Below are 24,286 nucleotides of genomic sequence, written 5' to 3'. Positions count from 1 at the left end.
TCTATTTTAATTTTGAAGAGTGCTAGTCTTCAAAATTCATGTAACATTTAAGACTGTAAAGAGCAGATATGCTCTTATTTGACCCTCCTCTCAAAGCAATATCTGAGTCTGAAGGTGTTCCAACACAAGCGCACGCTTTGCATATTCCTGAAATATTTGTAATTACTGCATTCTTTCAAACAACCACGAGGCAAAATCTCTGCTGAGTCTGAAGAGTAATATAATGTTTATCTCATAGCTCTGCTTGGTCTATGTGTTGCTTCCATTAGGGTTACATCCTATGTCTGTAACAGCAGTTGCCAATCAAGACATTCTGGTTTTCAGTAGGCTCAGGCTTCTGAGATGTTTTAATTACACAGCCAACTAACAGAGAAAGAAAAGATTAGCGCAGATCACATCCCTAATTCACCACAAGTCAACGCTTCTCATCACCACTTGGTTTGAATTGCAGTGTATTAGAAATGTATTGTGTGCAAATCAATTTTCCAATGTGCTGCATTCTGTGCGTCATCGATCCAGTTCAGAAGCCATACAGCTGAAACAGCCAAGAGTCTGCAGTCAGTAATTGTTTGTCTGACCTATTTATCCATAACCCACCAAGGACTCTTCTGCTTTTTTTCCAGTAACTTCTGCCACGCACATAATACTATAAAGATACACGAAGTAAGACACAATAAACCACTAGATTATTGTTGTTTTTTTTTTAAATATATATTTTTTTGTCACTAACACAAGAAAAGAACTTGCATTATGACAATTCCTGTTCACCTCTTGATTAACACAAATTTGGCAATGGGGAAAAGTTCCCTCCAGGTGAGTAAAATGGGAAATATTTACTATCACTTTACATCCACTTTAGCCCCAGGACAAGAACTCTCAGACAAGTTTACACAAGATAGCTGTGTTTTCTAGGCATTTTTAAAACTGATAATTTTTCTTTTAGGTAAAACAAACACTGCCACTTTGAATACTTTGCTTGAGATGTTTAAAACTCTTCTTGCACTCACATCTAAACACTTCCCAGCATCTAGGAAACATCTTTTTCACACGGGGACTTAATATTACAAGGATGTATTACGTCTGCACAGACAAATACAGATATAAGTAAGTGTGTTGGAAGAAAAAAGCGTCGTTATCCTCATCCCATTCCTCAATATCTCTCAGAGCTTGAACTTGTGAGTCCTCTCTCAGCACCCTGACTCCTCTGTAAAGTGGCAAGGTTGTAGGAAGAGCAGCTGCTCTCACCTGCGTTACTTCCACAGCCATAAAGATTTCAGAAATAACTCAGAATAACTTCAGAATAACTGCTTATATTTTTTTAGCAGCTTTTTTTTTTTCTTCAAAGGGCATTGGTTCTAAATGGAAAAGAGCAGGGGAATCTTTGAACTGGTGACTGAGCACCTGGTGAAGGGGTGCTGTTGGCCTAAGGAGCACATTGTTGGCACCTGTGCTCTCCCATCTGCCCAGAAGGGCTGGACCCAATGCAGAGCCATCCTGGGCTCAGTTAAGGGGCAGCCACTGAAGGGAGAGCATCTCTTGGACCTAGGCTGCTTCCTGAGGAGTGCTGTGATGCCAGAGATCCTTTCCACCATCTGGGTGAGTTTAGATCTTCTTTTTGTATTTAACTATTGGTCTGCTTGTGAATACTTTGGTATTGCCTGCAGCCTGTCAGCAGCTGTTCTGCTCCTTTTTGAGCAGGACGAAAAGCCTAGTTGCTGCTTCTCTAACATCTTCCCTGACGTGCTTTCAGCAGCACAAAGACACCAACTCCAGGAGAAATGCCCCTACAGTCCTTAAGCCTGCTTATAATACTGTGTGTCCTCCAAAGTGCTGATGTAGAATCACAGAATGGTCAGGGTTGGAAGGGGCATCAAGGATCATGAATCTCCACCTCCCCTGCCACACGCAGGGCCACCAACCTCCACACTTAATACTCGGCCAAGCTGCCCAGGAGCCCATCCAACCTGGCCTTGAACATCTCCAGGGACAGGGCATTCACAGCCTCTCTGGGCAGCCACTTCACCACTTCATCACTCCCTCTGTAAAGAACTTTAGAAGGAAGTGGTGATGTAGGAAGGCAAGGCTATGGCAATGCACAGCTGCTGTTGAGGGCTTAGGTCAATGCTTACCTCAGCCCTAGGGTCAGCAAAGCACAAAATGCTTTACCTGTATTCGTAGCTCTCAATGGTGATGCTCTTCATTTTGGTGTTAGTACACTTGTTTTTCTGAAATGCAGAATGTTACTGTGCTGTATGGCAGTACTTCTCGGGGACATGCTGAATTCATGTAATCTTAGGGGGAATATGGTTTAAAGAAGCTTTATACAAGATGCCATGGGGACTTGGAACTGTTGTAGTAAAGGCAGAGAAATAAGTGGATGCAGAGAACCAGAATTTATTAATTCTGTGCTCACAGAAAACTATAGAAAGAGTTTCCCCTCTGATTCCAGAGCACACCTTCCCTTATGCAGCTTGACATCACTATCCTTCACCTTTCATGCAGCAGCTTGTCAAAGCAAGAGAATCCTCGGCTAACAGAGGATAAAAGAAAACATGCATGTGGTAAAACTTAAATCTGTGTTTCAAAGCACTGCTAGAAGGAGAAGATGTGACCTCTTGCAATGCTTTCAGCCACTGAGCTCTGCCTGTAGCAGTCCACCTGGAATTAAGCCCACTGCAGCGTGCCCACAGCACTACACCTACTCCAGAAGCTAAAATGGTGTTTGTTTGTGGTATGTGGGAACATAAAAGCAGAGAATACGTGCCAGTGCTTTATCCCAGGGACTGCTGCAGCTTTCTTTGCTGGTGTGAACTCAGGAGGTAGAAGAATAAGGTGCAAAAGGAGTGTTTCTTTGGACAGAAATAATGCAACAGATTAAGTACAAATACGGTATGTTAATGTTACAGTGCCCCAAAGAGCTTCTGTGGCCACAATTTTAAGAAAAAGGCAGCTTTTCCAAGAAATCTATTGTAGAGCTGCTAAGCATTAATGTCTTGTCTGTTTTGATGCCACCGTGGGCTGCAACGCTCCTTCAAATGCTGCAGCACAAAGCCCTCATCTGTGTATGTTCTAAGAAATAAGTGCAACAAAATGCTCACTCAACACAAGAATAGTTTGGCATTTCTGCAGTGAAATATGAAGGAAGCTAAGGCCAAATTCTGAGGTCAGGTTTTCAGGCAACGCTTTGCCAAACTCTGATGGCTGTCTGTGCAAATGAAGGCATCACGCTTTGGCCTGTGCCTTGGATAATGTGTGGAAAGCATTTTTCTTCTAGAAAAACAAAGCAATTTGAGCTGCGTAATTCTGGCAAACTGGGATGGTAGTTCTTGCACTTGCATTAATCGTTTTATATATAGAATTTCTTTAAAGATAATTCAGGCTATTTTAAAAGGACACTGATGTAGAGTCCAGCACTGAAGCTGCTGTTATATTTGGCACTATGAGAAAGGAATAAGAATTGTCTTCTAAGTTTAATGAGATGTGAAGATCTGCTTGGTACGTGTTCAAAAAACAACATATCCATGTGGCAAGTAAGAAACACCATGATCTCAAAGCTGTTTTTCCTCTTGCTTCACATCTTTATGTATTATCTTCCACATGTTGGTGGTTTTTTTTTCCCTTGTCCAAAAGATTGTAGGGATAAGTCTCTCTGGATGGCTGCCCTCTTCTGGGTGGAATGGAAAGATGTTTGATTATTGCCACATTGAGAAAATGCAATGTTCTTATTTTCTGAGGAGGACACCCTAATAATTTTTGTTGCTTCTCTGTGCAATCACAGAGGTTAAATGATGATTTATTTCCAGGTGAGATCCCAGGTGGTTGTCTTGCATTTCTCAGTGTAGTTAGCCAACTGTCTGTGGCTTTTCCTTATCTTCTGTATTTCTCCACTTTTGTATTCCTTCTGTTGTTTATCAATACTTAAAACACACCGTTGTTTCCTTGCTGCAAGTGCTTAATCCTCCTTCATAAAAAATAATGGAAAACATTTCCATATCTCTTTACTGCTTAAGGTAAGCATGTTAAACACAGAATATTATGGCTGGAGGGGATTTTACATAATCTTTTCCTCTTCCCCAAGTCAGAATCAAATATTTCTTTGCTACTCTTGAGCTGTGTTTGGCTGAGCCCTGTTAAAAAAAAGAGGGCCAATAGTGGGGATTTCTGCAGGCAACCCAGTGCATTGCTTCCCCAGTTAACTATTAGCGTTCCTTCAGATTTGTTTATCAACAGATGACATCAGTAAAGGACTCCAGAGATGAATTTCCAAAGGGCCCATTAATTACAGAGCCTGGAGTTTCTTTAATTTGAGTGCGGGGATTAAGATGCAAAGTAGAAATGCTGAAGACCTGGGGAAAAAAAAAAAAAAAAAAAAACAACCCTTAAGGAGTGTCAGCTCTTGACAGAGGAACCAGGAAGTCGGAGGCTTTTCTCGCTATTATGCATGCACAGTCATACAACCAGTGCATGCTTTCAAACTTTCACTGCACATCTGTCCATCACTGCACGGGCTAGGCACCAAGCCAGCAGCAGAATTCCTACGAGTCTGTGCAGCTCCCACACGTTTACAGCACTAGGACCCTGAGGGAGCTTGATTTCTGTGAGTCAGTGCAGCTAGCTGAGCCCTGAGAGCAGTGAATGAGGCTGGGAAGGCAGAGGGAATGTGAATGGCTCTTCTGGCTTGGGAAAGTATCCGCAGACCGGGGTGCTACAGACTACAAAACAGCCTGGACAGCCCTCCAGATTCCCGTCCCCTCTAAGGTGAGTGACCACACAACAGCAGTTTTCACAAAGCAAGTCGTGTGGGATTGAACGAGTTGTGGAAGTTTGGGATCTTCAGCATCAGTCGATGTGGTTTTTTGCTGTGCAGTGATTTCTGCACTCTCTTGAAGAGGAGTGTTTGAAATACAGAGTGCTCCTTGCTTAGAAAGCCCATTTGCTCAGAAAAATGTTGGTCTAGTGAAGCTGAGGATCGTATCAGCTAATGCATGTTAAATTGTCTGCATGTTTGGAGTGTGTTCGTAGGGCTTTTGTGCTTAAATTCAAAGCTTGAAACAAATCTTTTGTAAGAACAGTTTAACCTTAAAGGAAGGTAAGTGTTCTCCTTGTGGTTTTTATCCAGGTAAATAAAAATGTAGTTCTACTTGCACAGCGCTGTAGTTACTTCTATATGGAAATTCTTTATTGCTTTAGTTCTGAATATAAGGCTTAATTATTTTTTCCTTTTCTTTTATGGCAGTTCTACTGAAGATAACACTTTTTTTTTTTTCCTCCCCAAATATAAATAGGAATTCTGTTAAATCTAAATGTGAATGGCCTAAGGCAGAAACCTTCCAGCTGTAGGGACGGCTGTAGGTTACACCATCTATATCCTCTAGGATGTCCACTTGAAAAAGCTTACAAATTGCCTTGACAGACTGAAACTGACAGTGCTTATTGATTTATACTGGGTGCTAACGCTGTTCTGTCTGATGCATCAGTCAGAGGCAAAAATGGGGACCCCAGTCACAGGGGCAAGAAGAATTTTGTGTGCTGGGAACAAAAAGTGCTTGTGCTTCACTTGCTTTCTTCACTTTAAATTTCCCTTATATGCTCAAGGAGTTTTAAAGAAACAGGGGAAGTGAGCGTGCTTGTCAGGCTGGTTTTTCCAAGCTGCCACAGCTTCAAAGTTGCATTGTAACTATAAGACAAATCATTGATGGGTGTTTTCAAGCCTCAGTGTCACAATAAAGCCTTTTTCATATTTTTTTTTTTTTTTTTGCAAAGCCTAAGTAAAATGTGACAATTATCTGCAAAAAGGCAGGAAGTGAACTTGCCAGTAAGTTCATTTGGTCTTTGCACTTTTGAGCTGGTTTAGATATGATGGAAAACAGGCTTTTGTGAAAGCCTGAAAGTGACCCTGACAACCATCTCAAGTTTATCTGAAAGTCAGAAGGTTACAATACTGCAGTGTTGGGATGGAGAACCAGTAAAATAAGAAAGATTTGTCCCTGAAAGACATTAAAGTTAGAGATGAATTGTTTTCTAATAGATCTCAGTAAGATCTGGAGAGGAACTCATTCTGATGGATGTGTGCAGCACAGTGATGGTCGTGTCACATCTTGACTGGTCCCAGCCCCTCACCTGAAGGGATGCATCAGTCTGACAGAAATGATAGCAAAGAAAGTAACTTTGGCTTTATTTCTCTCCCTTAGCAAAGCAATGTCCATTTTCTCAATCAAAAGCTCAAATTATCTTTTCAGATGTCTTCATTTAAATTCAGTGGAAAATTAGCACAAAGGATTATTCTAACCCACATGCTAAGTAGTTATTATATAGAGTGATAAGCTAGCATTTTTGCAGCCATTACGTAGAGTAATTCAAACATCATATCTGAAAAATACTTAAAATAGATATAAAGGTTGGCACTTCTGAGGTCAAAACGTCCTTTTTTAATAGGATAAACAGAACAGGGTCAACACATTTAAAAACTAGATCACTTCTATCCATAGAATAAATTACTGCTTCATGACTTTGGGCACAGAGAAATGTTCCTTTAAGTGTAAATTCCATGAATTGCTTTTCTCTACAAGATGTTCTTAGAACTAATAGAATACTGAATGCACAACAATTAGAATCAATTGAATTCAATTGAAAGCATGGAGGAAAAAGCATCCATAACTTTAAGGAGGTAACATAGTTCTGCCACTTGTTTCAGTTCCTAAGAAGAAATGTTTTTAAAAATAAAAGGTTAATAAAATTAGTGCTTCATTCCAAAAGAGTTAATATTCTAGCACCAGAAGTCAAATGATGGTATTGGTGGGCTTAGAAATGTGTCTTTTTAAATATTAGCCCAATAAAAGCTAGTGAAACCCAGTACCTATTAAATGGGCTGCAGTGATGGTGACCTCTGCAGGTAACCACCCTCTCACCAGAAGGAGTTCAAAGGCTGATTCAGAAACTGGTAGTGAAATAAAACATCTGATATGCTTGGAGAAATGGAAGATAACATCTCTTCCAGCACAACTTGTCTCATGGTAAGAGGCACATGTAACAATGCTACTGCTTTTATTTCATAGTAGAAAGGCAGTTCTCCCTATTCTGCATTTGATAGGCACACACTTATGCAAGCCAATGTATTTAAAGTGTTTCTGTGATTGAAAGATCTCCTGCTTTGGGATGGATGTCCTATGGGATGTGGCTGTGCGAAGCCTTTTTTTTTTTTTTTTTTACAGCTCTGCTGAATTAATTACACCAAAAAATTTGTGGCCAAGCAAAGCAAGATCCTTTCTGCTTATGCCAAGATATGGTAGTACCTATTGAAGTGATTTATGTGTCCTCTATCTGCCAGATTCCACTAACATCAAAGCTACTTATGTGTTGTAGATGGTGGCAGGAAAAAATCAGACTTTTGATAGATGCCCAGAATAGGACATATAGATCCTGAATATTACTTGTGGTTCTCATCATTATCCACGTCTTAGAAAAAGAATGAAGTAAAACAAGAAAGCACGCTGGCTGTGTTGGTGGAGAGTTGTAAAGTCAACGAAGCTGGCGAGAGTTGACTACAATAGCCTACAAGTCAGCATGTTTCTGAGTGTGTTATGTCCAAATGAAGCACACCCAAGGACACCACACTACACAGCTGCTATCATGTGTTCAGATGGATGAGAGTACTTGATTACTTACAGGCATAATGCCTGGGTGGTTATCATCATTTGGATGATGTTTAAATTACACCATTACTGTATAGCAGGAGAAAACACACAAAGTACTATTCAGAACTTGGAGCTTGCATGCAGCCATTAAAATGAAAAATACCATATTAGGAAGTAATTCTTTGCAGAAAGAGTGGTGATGCAGTGACACTGCTGCCCAGGGAGGTGGTGGGGTCACCACCCCTGGCGGTGTTCAAGAACGGTGGAGATGTGGCACTGAGGGATGTATTAACGGCCATGGTAGATGTGCTGATAGTTGGACTTGGTGATCTTAGAGGTCTTTTCCAACCATAATGATTCTATGGTTCTATAAGCACGTAGGCATCAGGTTGTACCTACATACACCCATGAAAGAGACTTCACTTAAATCCAAAATGAAAATGTTTTCATGATGTATTTGGAAATAGTGTGCAGGATGGCTTTACTGCTAAGCTTCTGTGGTGCCACTGAACAATGAATGAAACACCTCTGACTCTTCCTTGCCTTCCAGGCAATGATCCTTTGCTAGTAAAGACTTTTTTTTTTTTTTTCCTTAGCTCTTGCCTTTACAGTAATGCTTTGAGATTTTTACAGCATGGTAGTTCACAGTATCAGAAGATCCAAATCAATATCAGATTCCCATCCCCTACTGCTGGGAACAGTTGTATTGTACAAACTTGGCATCCAAATTTCATTGTACTATCCTTCCAAAGAAAATATTTCATGGATATTTCATGCACACAGCAAAAATCCTGGGCTGGATTTCAGAATCCAGACCCCTGCATGCTCTCCCCTCAGTCTGACAGTAATCCCTATAATGTTTTTCTGAACAAAACCCTGACCGCTTTAAGAAATCGTACCTGCAGTAACCAGAAAACTTGATGTGCTTCCTGAATTAAGTGTCTCTGGGCACAGACCATTACAGTGATTCCAAAAAAAAAAAGTGTCTGGATTCTTGTTCTTTGTTCCAAAATGTAATTTCCTATTTCCAAAGATAACAATGTGCTAATAAAAGATCAGAGTGTACTCCCATTGAATTGTTGCATATTGAAGCTGTCGCTGTCAGTGCAAGCAGATCCAAGCACAAAGATAGACAAAAAATATGTAAAACAGAAGATGATTTCTTCCATGTCATTTTTTGCCTCTGTTTACATAACATCGACAGAAGTATCATCACTGTACGTGTTATGCAAATATGAAACTTCAGGAATAAAAATGAATGCATTAAGTGAATAACTGTCAGGATGATCCTGCTTCCTTGTCATAGCAGATCATTTATTTGAGAATTCTCTGTTTTCTAAGCGTGGTTTTATTTGTTTAGGGATTATTGTTTAATTATTTTTCCCTATTCTTAATCAGTTTGTATCTTTTCCCTCTGTATTGTATGGTCTTTTTGTGGTCTGGTTTATTGACTTGCTTTGCTTGTCTTTATTTTGTTATTGATACAACTGTATTCAATCCAGGCCATTAAAAAAAAAAAAAAGCATCGGAAAATTTTGTAATGGAAATTAACCAGGTACCTCATTGCAGTGCATTACTTTGATTATGACACGTTCAACAGCTCTATCTCAAAGAATATCTGTTTTTTCCATTTTGAAATATATCTTTTATTTCTGGAAGCCCTTCTGGCCTGGGTGACTCAGGTATTAAACACCGCTTGTTCATAAAGGCATTTCTTTGCCCTGCGGTGAACAGCACAGCCTGCATTTTCTGAAATGCATCATTTCCTGTCCATTATTTCATGATCCTTTCGAGATATTCTGTGTAGCAGCCCCAGCTCTGCAAGGTGTTTATGCTTGTGCTTTACGACAGCCATATGAACAGCTCTGCTGAAGTATGTCAAGAAAAACTCACAGTTCTGATGAACGCAGCTGATCGGTGCAGCTGTGCTGGAATGCCATCATTGCACTTATCATAGAAGTTATTCTATTAAGGCCCTTAGGAAGGGTCACCAGGGCACATCTGCAGAGGGGCAGTATGCTGAGTTAACTGCAAACTGGTTTTTCACTGCAGCTATCAGTTTCTTTTAATTCCCTGTTGCCTTCACCCAAATGCTGTTCTTAGGAGGGCTGAACATAAAGGTAAAGGGAGAAATTAATTCTGATTTATGTTACCTAGTGCAGAAAACCAGACTGAAAAATTAGCACTATAAACAGAATGAAAGTTGGTGGGTATTCAACATGTAGTTCATAAAGGGCCCAGTGGGAATTGGGAGTGAGAATTTATATTGCTTTCCACATTCCCCAAAACTCACATGGGGAAGCTCCATAATTCCTGGAGAGTTAATATGGCATTGTGTTAAGACACACAGCCCAGGAAACAGTTCTGAAGTCTGGAGAAGAGCTCTGACAAAACCCTTCACCCTTTCTCCTGTTTCTTTGAGCTTTATTACACTTTTCTCCCAGCAATGCCATCGTTCAACAAACTATAAAAAGCCACGTAAGAAATCCTCCGTTTCTGGTGTTTATTTTGGGTGAAGCCTTGTTGGCATTAGAAGAATTCATCACCTTACGCCAGCGGAAAAATATAAAAGTAGCTATTGTTTACTTTGTAATATCTTATCTGAGGCTCTCACACCTCGTTTGCACAGCCTGTGCTATGTAATAGAGCTGGGTGAAGAAGATGTTTAATTCCAGGTGCATGATTTGCAGCCAGATGTCTGTGTTGTAACGTTTGTCATTATGGGGCTGCTAATTGAAGACGAGTGCTGTGTCATATCGTGGAGGTTACAGGACGATTAGGGACACATTAACATGGTTTTAAGGTGTTATTTGTGCTTGGAATTTCCGATATTACCCATGGGATGGAAGAGCTTCACATGACAAATATCCAATATTTTACGTCAATGCAAGCAGGCAGTAAAATTGTGAAGCCATGTGAGTGCAAGAAACAAGATGACTCATTTACAGATGTGCTGATGATAAATTCTTCATCACTGCACATAACCTGGGGCATCAGGAACTAGACTAATGTTGAGATAACCACTGTTTTTCCAAGTGGACAAACTCTTGCCAAAAATTGACAGGAACTTTCTTCAGCTTCTGTTTGAAACGCTCGCTGCTAGATATAAGAAACAAAACCCACAGAAATAAACTTTTTGGGATTGATTCCTCTAGCAAACAACAACTGAACTTAACTGACTTCACTCCAAACTATCCCATTTCCCTTGCAGGTGGGATTTTTGCTGCTCGTAGTAATATCTGCAAGAGTTGCAGTAGGTTGATATCTTGTAAAAGCTTCCAAAAATTTGCTGCCTTCTGTGAGTCTAAATCAGGGAATTTCTGCCACTTATCTGTCCCAGAAACAAGGCAGCATTGCAGCACTGTTCAGAAAGAAGGATGTGAAAGGGCAAGTGCTCTGTGTTCCAGTCCCATAATCTGTGCATTGCAGTGTAACATAATGTAAGCTTGTAAAAGGGGTAATAAATTTCCAGTTGGAGGGGGCCCTAGTGGAAATCTTCTAATTGTTTCCCCTGCAAAATGCGAATTTTCAGGAATGGCTTAACTGCATGATTGAGAGAAAAAAAAAAAAAATCCCCACTTTCCATTTTATCAAAAATTCATGGTTGATATTTTGAAACAGTTGATTGAACTCAGTCACTGGGTCTTGATTACAGTCTACCATTTCCTCCTGCGTAGGCTGATCCATAGGGAATGCCATTCATTCCAACACTGAACTAGAGCAGGATGACTCAGATGATTAATCAGCTTTACTTTTTCTTATTAAGAAGCAAATATTTGACTTCCCCATCTGCTAAAGTGATGAGTGTCAAGCTCATGTTATAACACACATCATTTTGGTCATCCTTGACTCATGTTCTAAGAGAGGGAAAGTAAACTTGTAGCCTATGATCCGTTATACAGCTGCAGGATTAATGAACACAAATAGCAGTACTGTTGCCTGTGTTTTCTGTTTGACATACAGTCCTTGTCATCTGGGGCCTTCCTTGTTGTTTTCTGATCAATATTTGTCCCTAATTTGGAAGCAACCTTAAGCTCATGGTTTATGGGTTCTGACAGTGGTTATCTGTCAGCTGGTAGAAAAGCAGCCACTGAAACCTGTATTTTGCTAAATCACTTCCTAAGCTAGAAATGAGAACAGAATCTGCAGATGAACCACGTCCCTAATCTTCAATTCAAACATTTGCTGAATTTATGATGTTAACAATTCAGTTAAAGATTCTTCTTGCAAAAAATCATTATAATTAACCACAGAGCCTTTTTTTTAGGTTAACCACAACAGAAATGCAGCCAGTGTGCAAAGTTTGTGATCACGGTCATGAAATGGACATAATGAACCAAGTAAACAAATTTCAATTAAAAGGCACAGTGATTCTAGACAGACAAACCATCACTCTCCCAGCTCCCAACTAAGTAGGTCTCTCTGCAGGGAAAGGCTGCCAGCTATGGGGAACAGTTTAGAAAGTTAATGACATTAAGAATGGGATTCATTGGCGATTGTAATTCTAACTTCACTAAGCATTGCCAGAGGCATGACATGAAGAAACAAGTACTATTTCAAGCAGACTGCAAAGCCAAGGGACAGATTAGCATCTGTTGGAATCGGCTACAGTTGAGATTATTTATCCTTGAACGTCACAAGTTTTCAGAATGCCTAAAATGATTATTTTTAAATTATTTTCACAAATCTCTGAATTCGGTTCCTAAATTTAAAATAACCTTTCCCTACGTTTTTGCTATATGCTTTCAAATAAGTGAGTGTGAGGTAACTCACAGTTAGAAGGCAGGGGAAGGGGCCGTTCTTTCAAATTACTCATTGTCAACTTTAACCTTTTATGTCAAAGAGGAACAGGGAGCAGTTCTGTTGCTGTAGTACAGTCGGTACAGCCTCCACGCTGCTGATTTTCACATTTAGGCTATGTTGCTGTGGACTTTGTTTCTGCCTTATCCCTCTCTATCCTTACTAATAAGATTAAGCCTTTGTCCACATTCTTCTAATTAAAATGCCATAATTCTGGGAAGAGATTTCAGGCCTACTTTTAGCGTAGTAATCAGGTATTATCAGTATATCTGTGAGTTCAGGTTACCATTTTTTAATATGAAAGTTTGCACAAAGCTAGCACTTTGCATGCGGGCCAGAGAACATAGTCCTTACAAAGCATTATGTTATGAGTTATGTCTGAATATAACTCATTATCCACAGTGATTAGAACAGTAGGCTTCGCTTTGTAGTAGAGGCATCAACAACATCCAAATGTTAGCTGCAGTGCTGCTCAAGCTGATGAGTGCATGGTTTTGGAGATGTCATCAATAGTTTGAGCAACCAGAGGTTCCACATCTCTTGCTTGGAGCATTTCTGCATTTATCTGCAACGTTTTTCCCTTACTTAACTGTAAGAGGCATGTCCTGAGGTTCAAGTTGTGTTGCATGTACCAGCTGCAGCCTTTAAATGTTATTTACAAGTTATTATTTCTGTAGCTTCCCATAACAAGTTACCGTTCCAGGATTTGCAAACAGTGCCTCCTCCCACTTCATCTCCTTCCTCTGTATGCTGTTTTTTTAAACTATGTGGAGCAGTGCTGAAAAAGAAGTTTTTGTTTAGTCAGCAGCTTCTTGAGACTGTTTTGAAGAATGTACGGTGAGAACATTTTTTTGCAGTGGTTTGGTCATCCCAGTTCCAAGCATTTGCACATTCAATCTATTGATTTTTCATATTATGGAACTAGAAAAATGTTCTTGCCTAATATCATAAAAGACCATGGGGGCAATAATGTAGTAAATACAGTAGCAGCGATCTTCTAATCCTTCTAGAAGTAACCTTCTAATCTATTCTTAGAGTTTGAAGCTCTATATAAGGGGAAAGTCAATGAGCCACACATTGTTTAAGTGTGAACGATGCAACATCAGTGATTAGCATTAAGGTTTATTTAGACCTGGAACAAGGCCAGAGAATTCTAGGAGAAAAGCTGTGGAAACATGCAAGAGCATAACAAAAAGGAAATAATGCATCTTCCCTGTTACGCTTTTTGACTGTAGCAAAATCTGAATTTGGTAACCAGGTGATGATGATGGAATACCACAAATAAAAACTTAGGAACGTTTGTTCTACAAGGGTAAGTGGTGGGGTCTTGCATTTGGGTCGTAACAATCTATATAGCAGTACAGGCTTGTGGAACAGTGTCTGGAAGTTGCCCAGTGGACAAGGAGGGACACAGAGGTACTGGTCAGCATCTGGCTGAATGTGGGCCAGCAGTGTGGGCAGGTGAACAAGGCCAGTGCCATCCTGGCCTCCATCAGAATTAACGTGGCCAGCTGGGGAAATGCTTGTCCCCTTGTTTGCAGGCACATACCTCAATATCGTGTCCAGCTTTAGGTCCCTCAGTAGATGGAGGACAGTAAATTGTTCAAGTGTGTGCAGAGAAATGCAACAAAGTTGGTGAAGAGATGAGAAAATAATACTTTTGAGAGGTGACAGAGTGAGTCGGGGTTGTTTAGTCTGGAAGAGGCTGAGAGGAGAACTTCAAAGCTAAAAGTTTTTCTTGCTTAACTGTTCAATTGTATTGAATGTATGGGGGAAAATGGGTCACAGAACCATGACAGTGGGAGAACTGGACTGGGTACAAGATCGTTACAATCTTCAGAAAAAGCTCAGGTTTTGCAGTAAGAAGATATGCAAATATCTGCCCAAATCTTTGCACGTCACCCCATATGCAGCAGCACATGGCTCACTGGTCACCACTGTTTGTTTGCTACTCATTCCCAATCAACGTACCTCTCAAATTTAGTCCAACCACTTGTTTGACAATATACAATTACTTTTCTTTTTTTTTAATGCATTTTTAATTTTTTCAAAGGCATTTTAAATCTTAAGTATCATTCCTATGTAATCATAAAATCATAATTTATAAATATTTTTAACAAAATGAGTTGAATAGGGTAAAATAAGGTAGGCGTAGGCTGAGTGTGACTGTGTAGGGAAATGTATCAACTACAACAGAAGAAAGTCCATTTCTAAAGCTCATTTTTATTTTCTTGTCACAGTTTCCATATAGTCAGGTAAATGAAATCATTAGAGAAGGTCTTCAACCTTTAGGAAGTCTCCATAGGTCTCATGAAGGTAGAAGAGCTGATTAAGAAATATCAATGGATATCTTAAAAGTTGAGAAAACTAAAAAACAAAGGAGCATAGACAGCTTTTAGAGAAAGGAACTGCTCAGTAGGGATGCTGCATTATTTTTCAGGTTCTTCACCTTCTACAAAAGGGATTTCTACAGATAGACCGTAAGCTAGTGACCAGTTTGATTAAGTGATCTAATTGATCCATTCAGGGCTTTGACTTTTTTTAATGGAAGTTGCTAAATAGCATATACTCAGTTCCATTATTATATTATTTCTCCACTATCTCAGAAACTTCTAAATGATCACAGGAACATCCCCATTTTGTAAGATGGGAGTTTTATTTTGCAATCCTTTATCTTCAAGTTGTTTTTTAATGGAATAAAAATCCAATTTATCATTGTGAGCTCCTCTGGCCACAGATTTTTTATGAAGTGCAAGCAGCTCAGCAGAGGTCCAACAGACATTTGAAGTTTCTCTCAACTTCAGTCCTCTTTGCTGCCTCCTTCCTATGTTCTGACTTGCCAAAAACAGACAGAATTCAGCTTCCCTTTGGTATTTTCAGAATCCCCACCAAAATGCATTTGATGCTTTTAATCAGTATGAATGTATTGGGAGATAAGATGAAATTCCTTTTTGAGGTAAGGAATGAACAGAACAGGACAGTCTGAAATACACAGCTATTAAACGTCAAGAAGATCATTAATTACTATCATTTCTAGATGCTGTTTGTGCTTACATCATGTTCTGTTCCAAGTTCAAGGAAGGTCCTTAGATCCAAGGATCTAAAGAAACATCACAGGTTATGGAATCTATCTTTGAGAATCTGAACATGACATATCAGCTTACTTTGTTTTCTTCATTTTTGGAGTCATTACACTTCATGCATCACACTTCAAGATGTGTTCTATATCTAAACATCTCATTTGTTTCAAATTTGTTTGCACGGTGGTAGAAAAATGAAGAAAGATTTTAAAAAGAGGGCTTGAATTATTATTTTTTTTTAAAAGCTAGTATCACTCTTAGAATTCAGATGGTTCTTATTAACAAAGGTTTGGACAAGAATCAGGATTTACATTCCCTTCTGAATAGCTGGAATAAGATCATTAGTTGGAAAAGCTTACTGGCCCTTAAAGACGTATTTTTCTGCCGTAACTACTTTTGGCTGTAAGATGGGATACTGACATTGTAGTCTGATTAGCCTTTACTTTCTCTTTCCAGATGAATTCCAGTTTGATACTGGCAGTTTCATTATTAAACAACAAAAAAAAGAGTCCGAAATTCCAGTTCTTTCATGTGGTGTAACACATCTTTTAGTTCTCTAGACTTCATTTCGGGTCATTTCATATTGGAAACCAAAAATCCCAAGGTACACACCTGGCAGAACCAGCTCCGGAACCATTTGGAAAAGGTGCAGAGAGAGGAAAGGACAAGGTAGGGTGGATCTGTTTGCACGGATCTCAAACGTAGCCAACTTTGAGATGGATTTTTCCCATTCATGCTGACAGTAGTTTCCCTGTCGGTGCCTGAGATCTCCACTTGCTGCCTGGTGCTGGCTATTAGGATGTAGGAAACCCTGCTGTCCTATGAAACACACACACACTTTGTAGTCCATGCTGAAAGTATCAAACAAATCATCACGTGTCAATCTTAAATTTTAGGATATGCTTTAAAACATTGTTATATGGAGATTATATACAACTGTAGTAGGTTAGGTAACTTCTTTCTAGCCAGCATTTTTCTCTCTAGCTAACTTCAATTTACCAGTTTTATTCCATTGAGGCCATTGACTTCAGGCTAATCAGATTCACATGATTCTTCTAAAGTTGGTTTCTGTTATTTATTTTCAGAGAGATTTATCTCAAGTGGCCATTAACTCATTTTTCCCTCACTGCACTAAAGGGATTTCTATCCAAACTGAGATCTGATATCTTTAATTTCTTGAATATCAGTTTGTTATCTTATATATGATATAATTTTCTGTCAAAGCAACTTTGTGCATGTTCATCAGTGTGTAAATGGGCAGTCTGTCACAAAAAGAGCTGCATCCCATTGCAAGTTGAACCCTGTGTGTCCTGTGCAAGAATCTTCTCCTTGTTGTGCTCTTCTGTTAAGAGTCTCCGATGTCTACTGCAAGAATCCAGCACCTGTTGCTGCAGGCTGCATCTCTCCTATTGGGTAGTTTGGAGTGAATGGCCTGTCAAAGAAGCTAGAAAGTTGATGGGCAATAGACTTGATTTGTTTTCTGGGGCCAAAGTGTGTACAGAAATCAAAAGGAACTGTGATCCTTTGTTCCACTGATGCTGGCTGAGGTTGGGGACAAACAGAACTGGGGTTTTAGGAGCCCGTAGTGGTGTTCTGAAATCATCCCTTAAAGTGAGGCCCAGGTAGACAGGTGCAGGGAAGATGTCGTCTCAAGGCTGCTTCTTTGCAGAGGCATTAGCAATTGAAATATTTGGGTACTGGTTAAGGAGGATAGGAGTGACAAAATGAGGTGCTTGCAAATAAGTCATTCTGATTACTTACAGCCCAGGAAGAATAAAATGAAGCTTCAATATAAATGCTTTCCAAATTCTGATAGGTTTCTGGTTTGGTGAATCCTTACCCTGCAGATCATGATTCATAATACCCTTTTTCTTTAACTGTCCAAGGACAGAAGCATGGTGGGCTATCAAGCATCCTTATTATTCTCACTGCCTCGACTAAGGCTGTTGTCCATCCTGTGATGATGACCATGGTGACACAGTAGATGCATTGCTGCAGGGCAGCATTTTTCTCAGTCTACTGCTCTCCCTAGAAATACTCAAAGGAGCATTTCAGTACTGGAGGCCTTCAGAACAAAAGGAAGTGCATGAGACACAGGTAATTTCCAACTGGCTCTTCAGCATACATAAACCTCTTATTTACAGGATGAGTCACTGTAGATGTAATAGAGGAATTAAATCTTGAATTCATTAAAAATTCCCATTTTCTTGCTCATCAGCTCAGTGAAGAGACTAAGGAGTAGGAATAAGGTGTTTTTTTAATTTTTTTTTTCCCCCAAAAGTTTGTAATCTTGAATGCATGTAAATTCTGAAGCAAGACATTAGTAGGATATTATATTCATCTCTAGGACTACTAGGTACAAAGGAATAGTGTACAGATGCTGTCTTCAGCATCATTTGAATAACACTGCATGATTTACTGGATTCTGCCACAGCTGGCAATCCGGGAAGAAGACAGCAAAAGAACTTAAAAAAATACAACCTTCTGAAAATAAACTCTTTTGTGGTTAAATAACCAGCCAGTTGGAACTGAAGCTGTGTTTTCTTAGGGTGGCAGAACAGTAGGAAAAGCTGTTGGATTATTTTTGGCAATGGTCACTATTTTAGATCTATCATTACTGAACTGACAGAGTACATTGAAAGGGTTATTGCTTTATTAGTACATTCTTCCAAAAAACATAGCATACAGAAGTGCTACACAAAGCAATACAATGAGCACATAGCACGAGCTTGGAAGATTTCAGATTTATGAAAATTAAGCTGTTGTATTTGGATCTTGGTAGCAGAACCAAACACAGTAAGCACGCAAAATGGCAGCCAGCTCTCTTGTGGACGTGTTGCAGGTGTAAAATGAAGTCAACTTTAAAAAAAATTGAACATTACTTTGTGTGTTGGTGTTAGGAGCATGTTCTCCATAGCAGCTGCACCTTAATTTCCACACTGAGTCTATCAGGATGCTTTGCTATATGGGAGTACCTTATACAACTCCTCTTTATCTTATCAAATGGGACAGATCAGCTACCTAAGTATTTAAGATGAATTTACAGTCTGAACCATACTCTGCTGAGAAGATACCTAAATACTAGATTCATCTGAGAAGGAAAAGAATGGTTTTCCTTTGATTTGGGTCTACATGATCATTTGCAGTGTTACAATTAAGATGAGTTATTTTTTGCCTTGATAGTAACCAGTAGACAAGCACTTAAATCTGTGCCTTCGTGTGCCTGCAAATTTTTTACCCTCAAATTCTTTTCAAATATCAGCAAAAATCAGATAATTCTTTGATAACAAACACCCATCTCATCATTCTCCTTTTGAATATCTACTGAATTCAGGTTATGATGTGCAAGAGCACACACGAATGAAAGATTTTAGGCATCAGCTCTTAACCAAAACAATTCCAAACAATCAGCAGAGTCCCATCACCACCACTGGATATGCTGTGTGATGTTTCATCTGTATTATTTTTTTTCATTGGAACTATCTTGTAGGTATTATAAATGCCTGTGTGGTCCTGGCAGACCTGCTTTAGGTGGCTCTACTTGAGCAGGTGGGTTGGAAGAGATGGAGGGAAGGTTTAGATTGGATGTCAGGAGGAAGTTCTTCATAGAGAGAGCAGTGAGGTGCTGAACAGCTGCCCAGAGAGGCTGTGGATGCCCCATCTATCCCTGGAGGTGTTCAAGGCCAGGTTGGATGGAGGCCTGGGCAGCCTGGGCTGGTGCCAGATCTGGAGGTTGGTGGCCCTGCTTGTGGTGGGGGTTGGAATTTGATGATCCCTGAGGTCCCTTCCAACCCAAGGCATTAAATGATTCCATGAGATGGCCTCTGGAGGTGCCTTCCAACCTAAACCATCCTGTGCTTTTGTCTCTGGTTTTGAGTGAGTACTGACGACATGTGGTGTGATCACTTGTAAGCAGATTTGCCTTCCAGATGAAGAAGATGGGAGGACTGAATCCTCATTTGTCCGTATCTGTTGTGCAAACTGAGCTCAGATGGTTACATCAGCAAGCATTGCTTTGTTATGCTGCATTTCTCCTGCTTACAGTGAGCCTGTAAGATGCCTGAGAGGGATTGGGGACAGTGGATAATTAAGTAGGGTCTCGTAAGGGGGCTGAATAAGGTATCTTGTCTTACAAGCACACTGCTTGTGAAAGCCAAGATTGGCACTTTAGACAATTAATACACCATAACACTGAAAAAGGCACAGCTCAGAGAGTCAAGAGTGTGGATTTGTCCCTGTACTCCTGCTGTCGAGTGGGGAACGGTACTGAAAACATGTATTTGCTGGCTATTTACTGAAACAAATACTTCTAATTCTAGTTGAACACTGAGTAAGCAACTCCCAGACTCAGCTACGCAGCCAAACTGGCCCGATGGCATGCTGCAGCCAACCCCAGCTCAGCATCTGGATGAAATAAAGACCTTTCTCAGGAGCAGCTTTTTGTGCAATATACTCAGAGGTAAGCACAGCACACACAGAGCAGACTGAAATCTTGTATTACCAACATCACACAGCAGTCCAAACATCTCTACCAGGGGAAGTGTTTGTATGAGAACAGGCAGCGGGGCATCTGATGAACAAATGAGGGAAGAAGTGTCATCCTGAAATTAAAAAGTAATTGATCTGTCTTTTGAAAAGTGAGGATGAGGGCAGTTTGCATTTAACACTCTTATTTTTTGGAAATGCTTAGTTCTTTGACACATTAAACAAGCTGCATCACTGGTATCTGCTAGCTAGCTATTGTTTGGCTAATAGGGGAGTTCCCACGTATCCTTTCTGCCCATATTCTGCCTCCAGAAATGCCTTTTGTGGAAAATGGTTTATTACACTGAGAGATAATTCACTTAGAAGTCACAGGGCTCATTAAATATCCTCTGGTTTTGTACAACTGTTGCATTTTTGGTGTTGAGAGGTTTGCAGTAACAGTTGTGGCCCACTTTACAAAGGCTGTAGTGCCAGCACTGGTACTGCTGTGCATCTCCCTGGAAGCTCAGGTGGCTGCACTGGATGGGAACTACGTGAACACTTTGCAGAAAGGACCATGAAAGAGTCCAGTAGCTAAACATACAACAAATTTAGAAACAACCCCCTAAAACAGCTTGTAAAATACTTTCACATCAGCAAAAGTCACAATCCTGACAATCTTAAGGCATGCCTATTCCATAAATGTTAATTTTTTTGCTTGCACTGTCATTGAGACTAATCCATTTTTTGAATGTTTTTTTTTTATTTTTAATTATTTTCTAGTAATGTTATAATAGATTAAAAGATTCAGTTCTGAATCTTCAGGAAAATACCACATATCCCAAATACATTTGCTTGTGTTTGGGCCACGATCCCATAGAATGCTTTTCCAGAAGGACAGGAAATACAAAGAAAGATTTAAAATATGCAACCTAAGAAGCTCAGAGAAAAAAGCATGGCGGAAAATCAGAAAAGAGCTCTTTGCTGGCATTGCTATGCCTCTTTTCTATAGAAGGGAATAATAAAAGTGGGTATTATGTATAAACACGATAGGCTGAGGCTCTTCTGGCATGTCTGAATTGTGCCTGGAGTTCATTCTGCAAACCTTTTCCATTAACATTTCTGTTGGAAAAGCTAACTTTTTAGAGATGCAGTGACCCATCTGATTTTAATTTGGTTGTTGAACAAGGGGTTACTCTTTGAATTGTGCACAGCCAAGCTATTGAGCTACACCTAGTTCTATTTCCTTGCACAGATGATGATGGCTGCTCAAGTATGAGCAGCATGTGGGCAAGCAGCAACCCTCAGCCTTCTTTTAAGTAAATTAAAGTAGCTGGAACAGTAAGGACTTGCTCTGTGGGAGGCAGTTGACTCCTAACCATCATATCATCCCATTTCTTCCAGTCCAAAGGCTGCAAGAACTGCTACTGTTGCTTATGGCATTTCTCTCTTTTGTCCCCATGATGCAGGGACTGTAGCATCTCTTCAGTCCATTTGGCATGTCCTGCTGATTTCTTAAATGCTTGCTCAGCCCTGCACAAACACAGCTGTTTATTTCATTTCAGCTCGTTTGAGATAAGAAGTATCCACACAGGACCCTATGGTGCAAGTCAGGGTTCTGCATTTTCTACAAGACTGCATCCTAGCAAAGACAAAGCTTTAGTGCCTCTTTGAATCCTAGTTTGAGAAAGCTGAGCAGGAAGGAGTGAAGTCAACAGTCATTGACCCAAACCCAGAAAAACATTAGGACATGCTGGGAAATCACAGCCTGATTCCTCCGTTTGAAAAACCCTGTTTGTCCAGTGGGTGTGAGGCTGCCTGCCTGCTGGCTGGACACTGCGATTCAGGGCCAGCTGAGGCACGTCATGCAAACAGAGCACCAAGACGGGGGAGGAGCCTGTATTGATAGGGTTTTATGTTTTTTCCCTGTTTATATCCTGTCTGTACCTCATAGTTCTTCACAGAGGAATACAGTGTCAGCCCTTGACTGCAATTTCAGATCATGTTTTCAGTGCCTCTGCTGCTGATTTGTTCCCTAACATATGGCTGATTTAGTCAACACATGGCAGTTACCTAATAAAGTATTACTGCTGCTGGTGTTCCAGCATAATATTGTTCTTAGAGATATTTTAGATATTTGTCCCACATTTTTCCACACCCAAACAGATGTGCACATTCTCCAGGCTACAGGAAGACTAGCACTCACTTTGGGTCTGCTATACAGGGACATTTGTGCAACTTCTTGCTCATGGCACTGAAAAAAGGACGGTGTGTTCCTCTGCCCAGTACTGTGACCGTAATGGTTTTAGCTATGCTCTACCTAAGATACCAACCAGAAATAGTCTGTCACCCATGGTGCTCCTATGTAATACCCATATTTGTCCTAATAGGCAGCCTGAACTTGGACAAATCCCATCTGCCCTTGTGACATGTGATGTCTGAGCTCTTCTGGGAAGGAGCGTGGGCTTTATCTGCCCCAAATCAGCAATGTGGTGCGTCCCGAAAGGGCAGATGGGATAGATGGAGGCTGCTGGAGGCTGCTGAGCCAGCCAGAGTGCTGGGGTCTGTCCACATGGCAGGTAAGTGTGGCTGGGAGTGTGTGCTGATGGCCGGATTCAGGGGGTTCCCCCACTTCCACAAATACCAGCTCGGTGCTCCCCACCCTCGCCCAAAGGACAGCCATGCAGACGGATGAACTAAACAGACAGCTATTTTAGCCAAGGTCCTATTTCTACGCTTGCTCCTCTGCAGGGTATTTGCAGCCAAAAGACCAGTGCTGGCCGAAAAGGTTATTGCAAAAATCACCAGAGATTTTACTCCTGGGAACATGCTGTCGCCATGTGGTCTCCGCATTAATAATACCAAACAAGTGCTTCATAGTGTTCTAATAACAAATACCAGAGGAATTAATAATAATCTAGCTATTATTTTCTAATGTTCTCACTTTATGAACAACTTTTATACTGTCTGAATGAGCTCTTCTGGAAGATCAACATCTGGTACCCACATGAGAACCTGATGAAATCTGTATGGTCCTGGGTATCTTACACATTTATTGCCAGCAACACCGTCTGTTTCTGCCAGCGTGGCTTACAGTAATACTACATTTTTCTTTTGTTCTAGGTGCATAGCGTAATGTCCATGCTGTACTACACTCTGATTATAGCTTTTTTGATCGGCACACAGGCAGCTCCAAAGTCAGAGGACAATGGTCCACTGGAGTATCCTGCAGAACACTCCTTACCCAGTACACAACAGAGTAACGGACAGCACATTTCCAAGGCAGCCCCACAGACAAGCCACGGCCGCTTTGCTTGGATGCCAGATGGAACAGAAGATTTAAATATCGCTATGGACCAAAATTTCTTTAAGAAGAAGCGTTTCCGGTCTTCTCGGGTCCTGTTCAGCACGCAGCCACCTCCCGTGTCAAGGAAAGGACAGAATTCGGGATTTCTCAGCAGTGCAGTCTCTCTCAACAGGACTGCCAGGACCAAGAGGACTGCACATCCCGTACTGCACCGGGGAGAGTTCTCAGTGTGCGACAGTGTCAGCATGTGGGTCGGGGACAAAACCACAGCCACTGACATCAAAGGCAAAGAGGTGACCGTGTTGGGAGAGGTCAACATAAACAACAATGTCTTTAAGCAGTACTTTTTCGAGACCAAGTGCAGGGACCCTAGGCCAGTGTCCAGCGGGTGCCGAGGGATCGATGCGAAGCATTGGAACTCTTACTGCACCACAACACACACCTTCGTCAAAGCACTGACCATGGAGGGCAAGCAAGCAGCCTGGCGATTCATCCGGATTGACACAGCCTGTGTTTGTGTGCTCAGCAGGAAATCGGGGAGACCCTGAGACGGAGCTGAACCCCACAGCAACATCCTCCTATCCCCCTACCTCAGCCTGTAAATTATTTTAAGTTAAAAAAAAAAAAAAAGGACTGCATGGTGTATTTATAGTTTATACAATACAAAAAGAACCATTATTTATTAAACTCTTTTGGAAACCTTTCGTGTTTTGCAATTCATTGACCAGCCGGACTCTTCAGAAGACATTCAGCCTTGTCATAATGCAGCCCTACAGCTCTGAGCTGTTCACAGGGCCACTGGACAATCTTTGTTCACCACTCTGCAGAAGTGCAGTGCTTTTGCAGCCTTTACGTGTATCCCTCTCTTCCACAACAGTTTCCATCACGTAACCTGTCAGCTTACTCAGACAAATAAGCTGAAATGTTTTGACCAGTTACCAAGAGGCTGAAAAAAAGTCTTTTCAAAACTTGCCTCTTGTTCTACTAATTATCCATAGAGG

At 40.7% G+C, this 24,286-nt stretch overlaps 1 protein-coding gene across 4 annotated transcripts; it reads left to right on the top strand.

The window, feature by feature from the left end:
- Positions 1-1,362: 1,362 nt before the first annotated feature.
- NGF (nerve growth factor) lies at positions 1,363-23,989 on the top strand. 4 transcript variants are annotated; one of them, XM_010724362.4, is made up of 4 exons: positions 1,363-1,596; positions 19,834-19,973; positions 22,369-22,557; positions 23,102-23,989. In XM_010724362.4, exon 4 carries the CDS (start codon positions 23,114-23,116, stop codon positions 23,831-23,833), a length of 720 nt encoding a protein of 239 aa, XP_010722664.1. In that variant the 5' UTR covers positions 1,363-1,596; positions 19,834-19,973; positions 22,369-22,557; positions 23,102-23,113; the 3' UTR covers positions 23,834-23,989. The 4 variants fall into 4 exon arrangements, with proteins under 4 accessions (XP_010722664.1, XP_085066404.1, XP_003213014.1 ...); XM_085210278.1 differs by lacking the exon at positions 22,369-22,557 and having other exon boundaries at positions 1,364-1,596; XM_003212966.5 differs by lacking the exons at positions 1,363-1,596; positions 22,369-22,557 and adding an exon at positions 4,398-4,758.
- The last annotated feature ends 297 nt before the right edge of the window (positions 23,990-24,286 follow it).

Source organism: Meleagris gallopavo, chromosome 28 (genome assembly GCF_905368555.1).
Source record: "Meleagris gallopavo chromosome 28, MGAL_WU_HG_1.1, whole genome shotgun sequence".
NCBI classification, from domain to species: domain Eukaryota; kingdom Metazoa; phylum Chordata; class Aves; order Galliformes; family Phasianidae; genus Meleagris; species Meleagris gallopavo.
This window is presented reverse-complemented; position numbering and strand designations above follow the sequence as displayed.